General features: G+C 49.1%; 1 protein-coding gene across 1 annotated transcript; it reads left to right on the forward strand.

The window, feature by feature from the left end:
* The first annotated feature begins 32 nt into the window (after positions 1-32).
* ttc9b (tetratricopeptide repeat domain 9B) lies at positions 33-12,984 on the forward strand. The gene is made up of 3 exons (XM_057049996.1): positions 33-865; positions 9,529-9,711; positions 9,806-12,984. The coding sequence occupies exons 1-3, from the start codon at positions 412-414 to the stop codon at positions 9,898-9,900; spliced, it is 732 nt and encodes a 243-aa protein (XP_056905976.1). The 5' UTR covers positions 33-411; the 3' UTR covers positions 9,901-12,984.
* Positions 12,985-13,270: the final 286 nt, after the last annotated feature.

A 13,270-nucleotide genomic window follows, 5' to 3' on the forward strand; every position in this document is an offset into this window, starting at 1 on the left:
TCGCGTCTTCCTTCATTTGTCATGTAAAAAGATGGACTGCTGCAACGCCTCACGACTTCGCTTTTTTTCTCCCACAATGCTGTGCGGCAGGACGCTGTCGCGTGCGCTGTTCGTGGTGCTGATGCTGCGCGTGCATCGGAGGCTGCTATAGAAATCCTTCCGTCCGCGAGGAAAAGAACGGTTTTGTTTATGGGGTTTTTTTCTTTTTCGATTTGCACCTTTTATTTAGAACGTGTGTGTCTGTGGTTTTAAGCTTTATTTTCTTCTTCGTAACTGAACGCGTCCTTTGAATTTCGATTGAAAGCATTTGTAGCCTCTGGTGACGAGTCCGGACCAGTTTTTCTGGGTTGTTTATCGAGAAGTCTCGCCGCCGCCTATCCAGCCTTCCTCGCTCTCCATCCCGCATTCTTTATGCACAGCACGCTGCTCCAGTCCTCCCCGACAAAACACACCTTCGTGTCCGAGCACCATGGCCCGCTTCAGCCGCTTTCATTGAGAGACATGGAAGCCAAGCAGCTGAAGAGTCTCAAAAGCTACCCGGAGACTGTTGGACGGAGCCTCACAACGGCCACCGGAACTGACAGCTGCGGGTATCGGGCCGGCTCGGCTGAAATGGAGATGGAGGCGAAAATCCAGAAAGCCATCGACTTCAAGGCGGAAGGCCACCGATGTTATAAGGAGAAGAAATTCCGGGAGGCGATCGGCAAGTACCATCGGGCGCTGCTGCAGCTCAAAGGGATGCAAGTTGTCGACGGGACGACGGGCTCGGAGGTCAACCTGCTGAACCAAGCCGCGTCCAAGCTGACAGAAGAGCAGCGGAGGGCGGTGGAGAGCACCGAGATCGAGTGCTACGACAGCCTGACAGGTGAGCCGCGCCGGCAGGATGCACCCCCCCACTGCACAGCCACAGGGTTGGTTCCAGTTCATCGGGTTAACACTATAGTAATCCAATTCTGCAACCCCTGGGTTTTAGTGCTGAGGCAGGCGAAACAATGCTGCTTCTAATAACAAGGAAAATGGATACATCTGCTGGAGATGCCAAGGAAAAATATGGCAAATGCATCCCAGCATCATAATTAAACCATCTACTGCTGCCGTCATTATCGTTTATGTGCCAATTTCAGTATTTCTATTTTTTTTAAAACAAAAAAACCCAAAAAACAGGTATTACATGATGTCACATGAGCTTCTCTTTGTGTGGCTGAGATAAGCTCATCAAGCTGCTGTAACGTTTCACCAGGTGGGTCTGACGGTGAGAAGATCTAAAGCTTGGTCTCATGGCAGCAGTGACTTCATTAAGGGGTTAACGGAGCTCCTGGAGGCCGGAAAACATGAACTCATTAGAGCCCACTGTTATATTATTGTAGTAATTACAGCCACTTTGTGCTCATGTGCGAACAGACCTTTCATTAGAGCTGCATCTAAGCAGCACAAAACATATCCAATTAGTTTGATTTATTGTTATTTTAATGAGACATCTGGCTGTTAAAATGTAAAAGTGCTGGGAAATAACATCTATTTTCCTACATAAGCGGATATGATTGTCTTCTAGCATCCCGCTAATATTCCAGTCAAACAATGTGGAACTGTAAGAATCCAAAACCAAACATCCCGTCAATAAGAAAAAAATTCACTTTAATATGTTTTTGTCCAATTTTACCAAATGAAATGAACATCCGACGTTAGGGCTCGATGTAAAAATGCAGCTTCAAACGTACTAAATGAGCTCTATAAGTCACGATTGTGCCTTTATTGTGATTATAGCAGGTTGTAGCGCTGCTACAGTCATTAGTGTAGCGCTGATGACTCAAGCTTCCATCATTGTTTTATATAGCAGGGGGACGCATTGACTTTAGGATTAGCTATTCATTGATTTCTGTCAGTTATACACCTATTTATTAACATCCAGCAGTGTGTGACCAATGGTGCAAACTATGCTTTACATGTATGTCAGGATGTTGGGTGGTGACGATGAGTCTCCTGGTGCCCCCAGCCTCTGCCCAGTCATCCTGCCATGATGCTTGGAAGGTCGCGTGGCGTTCAGGCCGTGTCTGTAGCCTGTGGGGAGGCCACTGTGGCATGAAGGAGAGATGGGGGAGGGAAGAATAAGAGGAGGCAGGAAACGTGACAAAAAAAATTGGGAAAGGAGACGCAGTGGCCCGTGCGTGGAGAGACAGATGGACGGACAGAAAGACAGAGCGGTAAAGGAGAGACGTGGAAATGGATTGTAGAGAGAGCTGGGGGGCAGGGGGTGCTAGATCACAGCAGGGGGCCAACTTTGCCATGGCAACCATAGCTGGGCCTTTTCCCTATTGTTGCAACAGCATAGTTTCCAGCATGCTTTGCGGACTGGAGACATTGTCCCAACAAGTCCCATGATTCTCTGGATCAGTGTGCCGTGTCACGCTGGACGTGATGGGATCAGTCGCCAGGACTTTTGAGTTTCCTCACATCAAAACTGAAAACACAATCAACGGTAACACGTCATGGTTCTGCTGTCTCGCTCTGGTTTAACAGGAGAAGGGGAGACTTCCATCATCTGACCCACTGTCCATGTCAAAATGAGGAAAAGTGGACCCGGAGCCCCCTTTTTTTTAAAGGGCAAAGGTAGAAAAGAGCTGCCGAGCAGCAGAATCAATCCTCATTATCCAGCAGTGATGGGGGTGTATTCCTGCGGTCCTGTCCAGTTAGCACAGGCGCCGGTTACTGTGGGGAGCTGCCAGTTGATTGGTCAGTCTCTGCCTTCGCGTAGCAACACAGCAACAGAGGTTACGTTTGTATTGTGCTGACTGTGTAGATATGATATAGCTAAATAGCATAGCATAGCATCACACGGCTCCATAACTCGGATATGCGTAACTTTCTCGCCTCCCTTCGGTCCCGGAGGGGACATAAAACACGGAGACAGTCCTGATCCGTCAGTCTGACTCTTCATTAACTTCCTCTGATCTCTGACAGAAATCTCCTTTGTTCCTCTCGGCTGGCCTCAATCTGTGAATGAGAGATAAGTCGGCGCCATCGGGAGGTGATGGGCGCAACGGTGTGATTCACAAACACCGGCCACCTTTTTGTGCGACACGAGCAACATGAGCCGACGGATTCCACCCAGCAACTGTTGTAGGAGGGGTGGGGGGGTTGGAAGCAGCTTTGATGCCAGAGCTCAGCTGTCCCGCCTGAAATTTGCCTAATCTTGTTCAGCGTTGACCTTTGACCCGCAATTAGAGGCGGTCGTCGGCACGTTTGCCGCCCGTCTTTGAAGCGCGTGTTATAGTTTAATGGAGTCTACCTGTCCACCTCGCCCGTCGCCGTGGGCGCTCACAGAAGCAGAAAAGAGCAGAGAACTCCACCTGGAGCCGGTTCTGTCGCCGGGGAGACGTGGCACTGCGAGATAAAGGAGGAGGAAGGGAGGATGAGGTGAGAAGAGGGGAAGGAAAGGTTGGAGCAAGGTTGAGATGGGGAGAGAGCGGGGCTGTGGAAGCAAGAGGTTGGAAATGAAATGTGCTTGAAGGAGGGTGTAGGAGTGAAAGAGAGGGCGAGGGGGGGAGTGAAGAGGGCTGTTGAGGCGGTGTTTTTCCTGTCCGCCCGCCATCAGTGGGACGGACTGAGCTGCGGCGTGCGCGTGCCAGGGCTGCAGATGGCGTTTTTGTCACGGGTGCGACTGGCGCCTTCCCTACTGTAGCACTCACTGTACCTTCTCTGTACTGTACCGCGCTCCGAATGAAGGCAGAGCCATGGAGAGCGGGAGAAACGGGGAGACTGGGGGGAACGGGGGAGGCAGCAGAACCGTTCTGAGAAACCCAACCCCGACCCAAGCGATGGGTCTCCGAGCTCCGGCTGTTCCCGACGAGCCCTGTCGAAAGGAAGCTTCAGCCATCTGTCAGAAAGCGGAGAAAAGAGCGGGGAGGCGGGGAACGGCCGAGGGGGGGCCTTAGAGGTTTAGCATTAGCGCTAGCACGGAGGGTCGGAGTTAATTGTTGTGTGACATCAGAGCTTTATCACTGTCTATATGTTAAATTATGAATGACGGCTTGGTCACGAGGAGTGGGTGTGTATGTGTGTGTGTATGTGTGTGTGTGCATGTGTGTGTGTGTGGGGGGGGCGTCAGTTCGGTCGGGTGGTTGAAAACATTCTGATTACAATAGATAATCGTTATTAGGAAGAGAAATTGCATGGGAATGAATTACGACTGGTATGGGGAATTTAAAGGGAGAGACACTGATGGATCCATCCATCCATCCATCCATCCATCCATCCATCCACTCATCCATCCACTCATCCATCCACTCATCCATCCATCAATCCATCATTCACTCATCCATCCATCCACTCATCTATCCACTCATCCATCCATCCATCCATCCACTCATCCATCCATCCACTCATCCATCCATCCATCCATCCATCCACTCATTCATCCATCCATCCATCCATCCACTCATCCATCCACTCATCCATCCACTCATCCATCCATCCATCCATCCATCCATCCATCCACTCATCCCTCCACTCATCCATCCACTCATCCATCCATGCATCCATCCACTCATCCATCCACTCATCCATCATCCATCCATCCACCCATCCTTCATCCATCCATCTATCCATCCACTCGTCCATCCAGCCACTCATCCATCCATCCATCCATCCATCCACTCGTCCATCCATCCATCTATCCATCCATCCATCCACTCGCCCATCCATCCATCCATCCATCCCTCCACTCATCCACTCATCCATCCATCCATCCATCCCTCCACTCATCCACTCATCCATCCATCCATCCATCCCTCCACTCATCCATCATCCATCCATCCATCCAGGGGCTGAAGGACAGATATTTGTATTTAAACAGCTCCTGTCAGAACCGATGCTGCTCAGGGGTCTATTTTAAAACACGGTGTACATGTGATTGTTGCGTTATTTTCTCGTGAGCGACAGTTGTGACATCTGCGAGAAGAACTGAATAAATTGAAAGTGTCCATCAGACCTATTTTGGGCCAACGGTTAGAAGTGGTGGCAGCGGCTGGGAGGAGGCTGAGAACGATGGCCTTTTCTAACACCCTGGGAGAGCGCGAGTGCAGCCACAAGATAGAGGAGATCTGCCTGTAAGCCGTCAGTAATGAGAGCTTGCTGTAGCTCTTTGCACATATCACTGCAGAGTAAACCAAAGGGCTATTTAGATTTATCCTCAGACCTGCTGGGCGGTATCTGAGGTTGCCGTGCGTGGTCTGCTCTGCCTGACACTGGACACGTCAGTACATCCAAAGCTGGAGGTCAGTGCCGGGAAGTCTGGATGAAGAGGGAGAGCAAAGCTTTTGAAAACTGACATTTGAATGGATCAAACAGAGCGAGTTGGACCTTAAACAGTAGACACCAAAGATCAATCACCCAATTATAAGATCCTCTCTTTGATCTTATTCAGTCGCCCTCTACTCCGGGTGCTTAATGGTCATTTTCACAAGTTTGAATCTCCTGCCGACCTTTGAGTTTCTGTCTCCGAAGAAACAAATGTACTCGAGAGCAGTTAAATTTGATGGAAACATAAAGTCTGACAGCAGCCACATCCATAATCTGCAATGCTGACGGCAAAGAGTCTGGCCAGTGTCCACGGATGACATCATCAATCAGATTATAGCGTTGCTAAGGGCCACAGAATAATGCCAGGCAGTTTAACTGCAGTCAGAGCCTCAATAAAGCTCTTTTTATGCTTTATTAAACTTCACTTATCCGCTGTTCGGTGTCTGTTTTTACTCGGGAGAGTAATAGAAACTTCTCCGTCTTTCCTCATAAAAAGTACGGCATCGGTAATGAAATAAAAACCACGACTTCTAGAACTTTTTATGCTCTCGTAGTCGCAGCACCACTCCAGTTCTGTGAGCCACGAAGTGCTCTGGAGAGACCTTTAAATGATTTCATCTTAGATGAATGCATGAATAGATAGCTTCCTCCTGAGATAAATATTTAATCAGATGAGCATTAATCCTGACTCAGCCACTATTTTAGGAGAACAGAACAATGTAGGAGTGAGGAGAGAAGTTAGAGCGAGGCACCTCGATAGCGGAAGGTAATGGATCAATACAGCTAATCCTGGCTAATTTTGAATCACCAGCAGGTTCCATGCACGGTGGGGTCAATGCTAAGAGGAATATGCAAAGAAAACATTGGTGGGCTAGCGTCGCAAAGATGAATGGAAAATATTCTTTAGCTTTTAAAGGGATATTTCACCTCTTTTGAACAAAACATTGAAGTTATGACCGAGATCCCACCCTCAATCTATGATGCTAATTAGCTTAGCGTTAGAGCTTAGGGTAAAGGGGCAATGTGCTGTATGTGGATGCGATTTTTGCTTTATTTCATTCAGAACCACAGCTACAACCAGTCCTCAACCTCCGTTCTTTGAAAGTAGTGAGTCGGCCTGATCTAAAAGCCCACATCAGAGAAACAGAAATTAGCCGGAGTAATGAGGAGCTGCTTTGAGGCAGCGACGCCCAATCACAGAAGGTTTCACATATTTGTAAATGTAAAGAGGCTCTTTTCCAGAATCTAAAGGAGAAGCAGAGGAAGTGTGAAGGAGTGAATCTCAAAGGTCAGGGATGGAGCGAGAGTGATGGCCCTCTCCAGCTGCCATTATCTTCCTGCAGAACTAATTACCAGGTGATGGACAGCAGACTAATCACCGGGGCCACTAGTGGCTTTAAATTAGCCGGACGGCGGTGTCGCATCTGGAGTGATGGAGATGGACAGGAGGGAGAGGAAGGAGGGGGAGAGATGGAGGTGAAGGAGAGAGGAGGAGGATAAATGAAATTGACAGTTAGGCAAAAGAAGCCCCCCCTGGCTCTCTGTGCTGTTTGGACACAAAGTCTGTGGTCATTTTCCCTCAGCTGCGTTCCCGTCCTTCATCGCGTCTCCTCTCTCTCTCTCTCCCTCTCTCTCTCTCCATCCATCCTCTACACTTGGTACTTTTTCAGCTCCGGAACGTAATCTTTCTGTGCCGGATCTTGTTTTTCTTTTCCAGACACGCTTCAGGCAAAGCAGCGGGGCTGCTGAGCATGTGTTAACCACTTCCGCTCAAGGCATCTCTCATTTACTATTCAGTCTAATCACAGCGAGAGAGAGAGGTAGAGAGCAAGAGAGAGAGAGGGGACCGCTCTTCTGGCATATCTATGGGTTCCAGATTGTCAGATCTTTGACACTAAGTAAGCAACCAGCTGTCACTTGTCGTTATTTTACAAAATTCCCAAATTAGAAAAGCACGCATTCAGCATTGTAACATTAATTAAAAAGACGAGTTTGTCAATGTTAGCTGAAGGAACTCTTGTGCCACTATAGAGTAAGTGATCCACCCCCTCTAGATCCGGGGTGATGTTTATCCCGGTCAGATTAAGTTCGTCTTTGTCTTCTGTTGTTCTCCTCTGGCATCACGTTACGGTACAAACCCTGGGACGGACTCCTGTCTTCCGGGGGCTTGTTGGACCCACCCCCCGTCCCTGGCCCTGCTGTGGCTGCCTGGCTCTAGTAATGGTGGTTTATGAGTTTTATGGGGACTCTTTCTGTGTCCCCGTGCGGCTCTAATCATCCCGTCGTTATCGCACCCCTAATGCATCTCACCACACTCCGTCGTTGCGCCGGCATCCATTTGCTTAATGGGCCAGAAGGGTGCGGCCGGCCAGTCATCACTCGTGCACTCTGCTTTTATGCGTGTGTTTGTGTCTATTCGTGTATTCACCTATCAGCAATATTTCCAACCAGGACAACACTTAATCGCCTCATCTGTTTGACGTATACCTGTCATCGGGGCAGATTCGTGTTTGCGTGTGTCTACGTGCAACCCGAGCACGCTCGTGCGTGCGCGGCAGTGAATTCTCCTACTGCTTCGGCCATTAGTCCATTATGGACTGTAACCGAATCCTCGGCAGGCTTCGCCCTCATCCACTGCTGGAGGATGTTGATGGATGGGTGCGTATTCATGGTGAAAATGCTCCAAACAAGCGGAGGAGTGGAATCTTGAGAGCGGCGTGCAGACGGACAGAGGCCATCTGAGGCGAGCCCTACTGGGCCACGGTGACCTGTCCTCCAGACCATGGGAAGCAGCTTCAGTTTCACCGCTCTGACCCGGCAGCTGAACGGCCGTTGCTCCATCTGAATTGTGGAGAAAAAACACGATTTTCAAACTCGATTGTGGAGGACGCCATCAAAGCTGGACTTTGTTGGCGTAGAAATGAAAACAGCCTCCGTCCGTTCCAAGAACAGCCAGGAGCATCCGATTGACAAGCCGGGGCCGTCGATCTAAAAATCCATCCCCGAGTGGACGGGGAGGCAAATCCGGTTATACGGTCACGCTTTTTTAACCCTGGTAGAGTTTTTTTCACACCTCTGAGTATGTTCACATGCACACCGGGGTTTTAGAATGAGCGCTGATAGACAAGGTTGATAAGATGTACGACAAAAACCATGCGGCAACGCGTGTCACGCGGCGGGGCCGATGTTTGTGGCCGCCAGGCTGCGAGCAGCAACCCAACGCCTCAACTTTAACCATGAAATACCAAAACACATCGATTGTCCGTCCCCCCGATGTCCACGGTGAATTATTTAGTGTTTTGCACTTGCTGACGGGCGAGGCCGCACCCCTCCGCGGCGTCCCCGGGGGGAGACAGGGAGACGATCACTGGCAGCTTTTAACACACACTTTCCCTGTTGTCTCCCGGGGGTCTCAGCTCCGCCACTCTTCTCTACACGCCCCCTACTGTCCGTCACGCCTGCCTCTCCCTCCGCTCTGTCTCTCAGTCCTGACTCACCCTGCCTCCCAGCTAATGGCGCCTGACTCATGCCATGCGCAGAGCGAGCCGTCAAGGGCGGACGCAGGGCGCAGGGACGGAGACACTGATGGAGGGGTGACATTGAAACAACAGAGAGGTCAATGGGACGGATTTCTGATGCGTTCATAGGAGGAATTAAAGTGGAGTGCTTGTGATCAGCAGAGGAATAGTGTTTGAGCGATCAGATATCAGAGCATCAGCAGGCCTCTAAAAGCTTCGCCGCGCTAAAAGCTCAGGCGTTTGTGCGCAAGTCGCTACTAACAAAGTTATTGTGACCATAGCTGTGACCGTAGATCTCATAGTGCCGCTTAAGGACACCATTGTGGGAATAAATTAGCGCATTTCACGAGAAAAGAGTAAGTTTTCTGGTTTGCTCCCACTTAAAAAGGCACAAGATGTCGGCCGAGTCGAGTTACACACAACAGCATCCGGCTTCCGCCTGCAGAATTATCTCCCATTTTGCTGTTTGCCATGACAAACTGGAAATGAGACATTTACGCTCTCGCCCCGGAGCTTAAACCGCTCGCGCCATGTTTTGAGTCTTCTCGCTGTGAGCCATTATTAGCTATTTATAGTCAGCTCACAGCCGTCCTGAGGAGGCTCTGTGGCGACCAGATTTACCCACGCTATAAAAACAGATGAGAATCTCCTCATCTCTGGTAAACGCTCGTCTTGTTTTTGTATTCAATCTGAGAAAATCTTATCGTTCCAGCGTGCCTGCTGCAGTCGGAGCTGGTCAACTACGAGCGAGTGAAGGAGTACTGTCTGAAGGTGCTGAGCCACCAGAGGGACCACTTCAAGGCCATGTACCGAGCAGGCATCGCCTTCTATCACCTGGGCGACTACGAATGTGCCCTGCGCTACCTGCGCGACGCCAAGAACCGCGAGCCCACAGGTGAGGCTCACCCCCGTGTTTCTAACAAACGCTGCTGTAAGTCGTCATTGGCCGGAGTAACGAGCCCTTTCGCCGCCTGTCCACTTTGTCTCAGACACAAATGTCCTGCGGTACATCCAGCTGACAGAAATGAAGATGAGCAAGAGCAGCCAGCGGGAACGGGAGAGCGGCAAAGAGACCCAGGGCTAACCTTCCACCCTTCACCCTACGCCTCGACCTTTAACCCCGGAAACTGCCCCGTGCATCCACCGTCCCCATGCCGACTCCTGACAGCAGCGCAGCCCCCAGACAGAGACAGACCCAGTCACGAGGGACACATATCAAACGCTGTCTGCAACCTGACCCATTTTCCTACTCCTCCCCTGTTTCTTCATCATTTTTCTCCCTCAGGTGCTGTGGTGCCCCCCCCCCAGAAGCAGTTGAGCAAAGACGCTGTATTATACTCATCAGAAACAGGCGGAATGAAAAGAGCTTAAAAACACAGGTGAAGGCACATTTTAAGATGCATCTTGCTCTCTCTTTTTCTTCCTGCCCTCTTTGTCTTTGTTAATTTTGGAACATTGAGGAGAACATGGGGCGTTGAGAGAGGACTTCCCCCTCCAGGAGGAGGACCGGTTAGAGGAAGGATTTCTGTGAGGGGCGCAGTCGATTGTACTTCCTGCCCCAACAGACTACTAACGAGAAATTATTTAACCCGAGGAGACATAAAGAAGGAATCCATCACTCATGCGTCTCACATTCCTGTCTTAGATGCCATGTATCGGTTTCTGGACTTTGAATCGGTTCCTGGACTTTGTATCGGTTTCTGGACTTTGAATCGGTTTCTGGACTTTGTATCAGTTTCTGGACTTCACTTTAAAAGCAAGGGCTAATTCAAACGTTTGTAATCCGTTCTCTGGTTTTAATTTGCTTCTGGTGTCCATCATAATCACCTGTGGATTTAGTAGCGTCCGTGTGTGCATCAAACAGATCAGATTTTACAGGTGAGTTGTCGTGGTAACTGCTGTCGTTTGGATCTATTGTGAGGACCCCCCCTCCCCAAACCTCCTTGGGTCACGTGTTGGTGTTTAAACTGTCAAAACCCCTCTCCAGTCTCCTGTTAATGATGTCACTGTGCAAAATAGCCAGTGAAATAAGGATCGGGAGTCCCTTCAATCATCAATGGCTGGATGGAGGTATAACCCAAGGTTTGATAGTAAGAAACAATAAAAAGAAGTATAGAATATATACATATATGTGTGTCTCCCTGGTGCAGAGGCGTCCCCGGCCATTGTTAACATGCTGGGGAGACGCCGCTTTAATGCAGGGAAAAGAGTCACCCACATCTGTTAATAGGGCGCTTCCAGAGGAGCGTGCCAGTTGGGATTTGGTTCTATTTCAGTTTTGAGAAGTGTACCAAACAGATGTCATTAGCGTTAGCATGAGCCAGACGTGGCCTAGACGGAGGGTCTCTGCCTCTCTTAGACACCCCAGGCTCGCTCCGATTCCTTAAAACTCCCTGCCTGTGTGCTAGTGTAACCTCTTAGTCGTGTCGCGCTACTGCGGAGTTACTCCAGATACACGGAAGGGGGGTTTTATCTGCCCCGTTGCTTACTGCCATGGTGAGCTGCCACACCGTTGCTCATACCTCCATCTTCTACCTTCTGCTTGAGAACACAGGAGCTTGTGACAGAATGTACGGCAGCAGCAGGCTATACTATTATTGCAAATAGGGAGGGGGGGTTCCTGCAGTTTTTGCAGGTTTTGAGGACTTGTTGTAAATGTGTCAGAGGAGCTCTGGGGAGACGGACCCCCTGAGCCGAGGAGACCGGCAAGATTCAGAGAAGCTGCAGTGGACGGAATGTCAGTCCTCCAGAAAGCAAAAGATAAAGGTTGACAAGCAGTAATCACATAAAATGAGCAAAACAAGTTCACATATATTTGGCTATACTCTGAGCTAGATGTGAAATATCTCTCGCTGTTACCTATTATTCCACCCTCCACTTGGTGCTTTCCACCTATGACCTGCTAATGTTGCTATCTCAGAATGCTAACCCTTCAGATCATTTCATCCTCACTCTTGCTGGGCTCCTGCTGCCCTTCTCTAAATGCTTCCTACTGGGGTCCCGGGGGAAACAAGTTGCCGTAAACAACAACAGGGAGAAGGTACCTGAAGGCTTCGTCTCCATGGCTGCCTAGGCTGAGCCTGCTCACCCACGAGCCCCTCAGGGAACGGTCTCCTCCCATGGTCCTCTCCCCATGGCGCCGATCTGCCACCTTGTTTTTGTCTTTCTGTGCTAACTCGACGTGCACTGCCGCCATCTCGACGCTAGCCGGCTGCACACAAAGGCGGTTCATCTCTGCCCAATCAGGAGGTGATTACCGGCGAAGCCGAGTCACTGTTACTGGAAGCAGAAGCTGACAACACTGTCTGTGCAGGGAGAGTTATCCGATCTCTGTGTTAGCGTAGCTCTGAAAACAAACAGCAAAAGCACAAGAAAAAAAAGACAGTGGCCGTGTTGTTTTTGCTTTTATTTCCGCTTCGATGTCATTTGAAGTAAATGTTTGTCAAATGTCAGAGTACTTTTTTGTGAATATATGATACAAATGTACAAAAAAAAGAGAAAAATGAAAAGTTTTATGGTTGTGAAAAGCTTTACTGAGTTAATTTATGGAAGGGAAAGACAAGCAAGCGATCAAGGAGAGAATTTTATTATAGAGCGACACAGCGGCTTTGTGCCTGTGTCTGTATTTGTTGGTACTTCTGTTGACGTGTGTCACACGGAGCCGGTTCAGACTGGGGGCCCCTCTCTGGGTGACCTCTCTCCTGACTCAACTGCACTGTAAGACCATCAGCAACGCAGAGAAACTCCGAGGACCCGGAGCTGCTCCTTCCAGCCGGTTCACCGTCAACAAATGTGCTTATGTGGAGCTGAAGACTGAGGGGGGGAAAAATGGAGCTGAGGTTGAGTAACTGAAACAGTTTTTCGTCTCACCTCGCTCCCAAGAGGCCTTTCTTTTGCATTTGAAATCCCAACATCACAGTCCTCCATCACTGGTTTTACTGGACTGATCGCCTGAGAAATCCTCCGGAAGGTTGGGAATCCATTTTCGAACAAAGGAATGATGATGTCATTGCTCAGAAAGAAAAAAAAAAGTCTTGTTGCATCAAAAGGAAAATGATGTCACTTACTTGCATAAAACATCTGAATATGAGCAGTCAACCTTGCATTGTGGGTAATGTAGGCACAACATTTAAAAAGAAACGCTTGAATAAAAGCAGATTATCTCTGGCTTCATTGCAGTTGATGTTTTCCTTTAAAGAACAATTTACTTACTAAGGAACAATCATTTATTTGGCTCTGCCGACACAAATAGTTCCACAATTGGAAGGGAGACAGGCTGTTGCTAATCAGTTACTTAATTAGAACACCTGTACAGCGGAGTGATATCGTCTGTAAAACGTTCCAGCGCTCTCTCTCTATATATATATTAGTGCTCATGGAATGTCTCGTCTAATCAAATTACTTGGTCGGAACTAAGTGATGTATAATTAAACTCAAGGATTTAGTATTACCCT

Source organism: Takifugu flavidus, chromosome 12 (assembly GCF_003711565.1).
Source record: "Takifugu flavidus isolate HTHZ2018 chromosome 12, ASM371156v2, whole genome shotgun sequence".
Classification (NCBI taxonomy): Eukaryota; Metazoa; Chordata; class Actinopteri; order Tetraodontiformes; family Tetraodontidae; genus Takifugu; species Takifugu flavidus.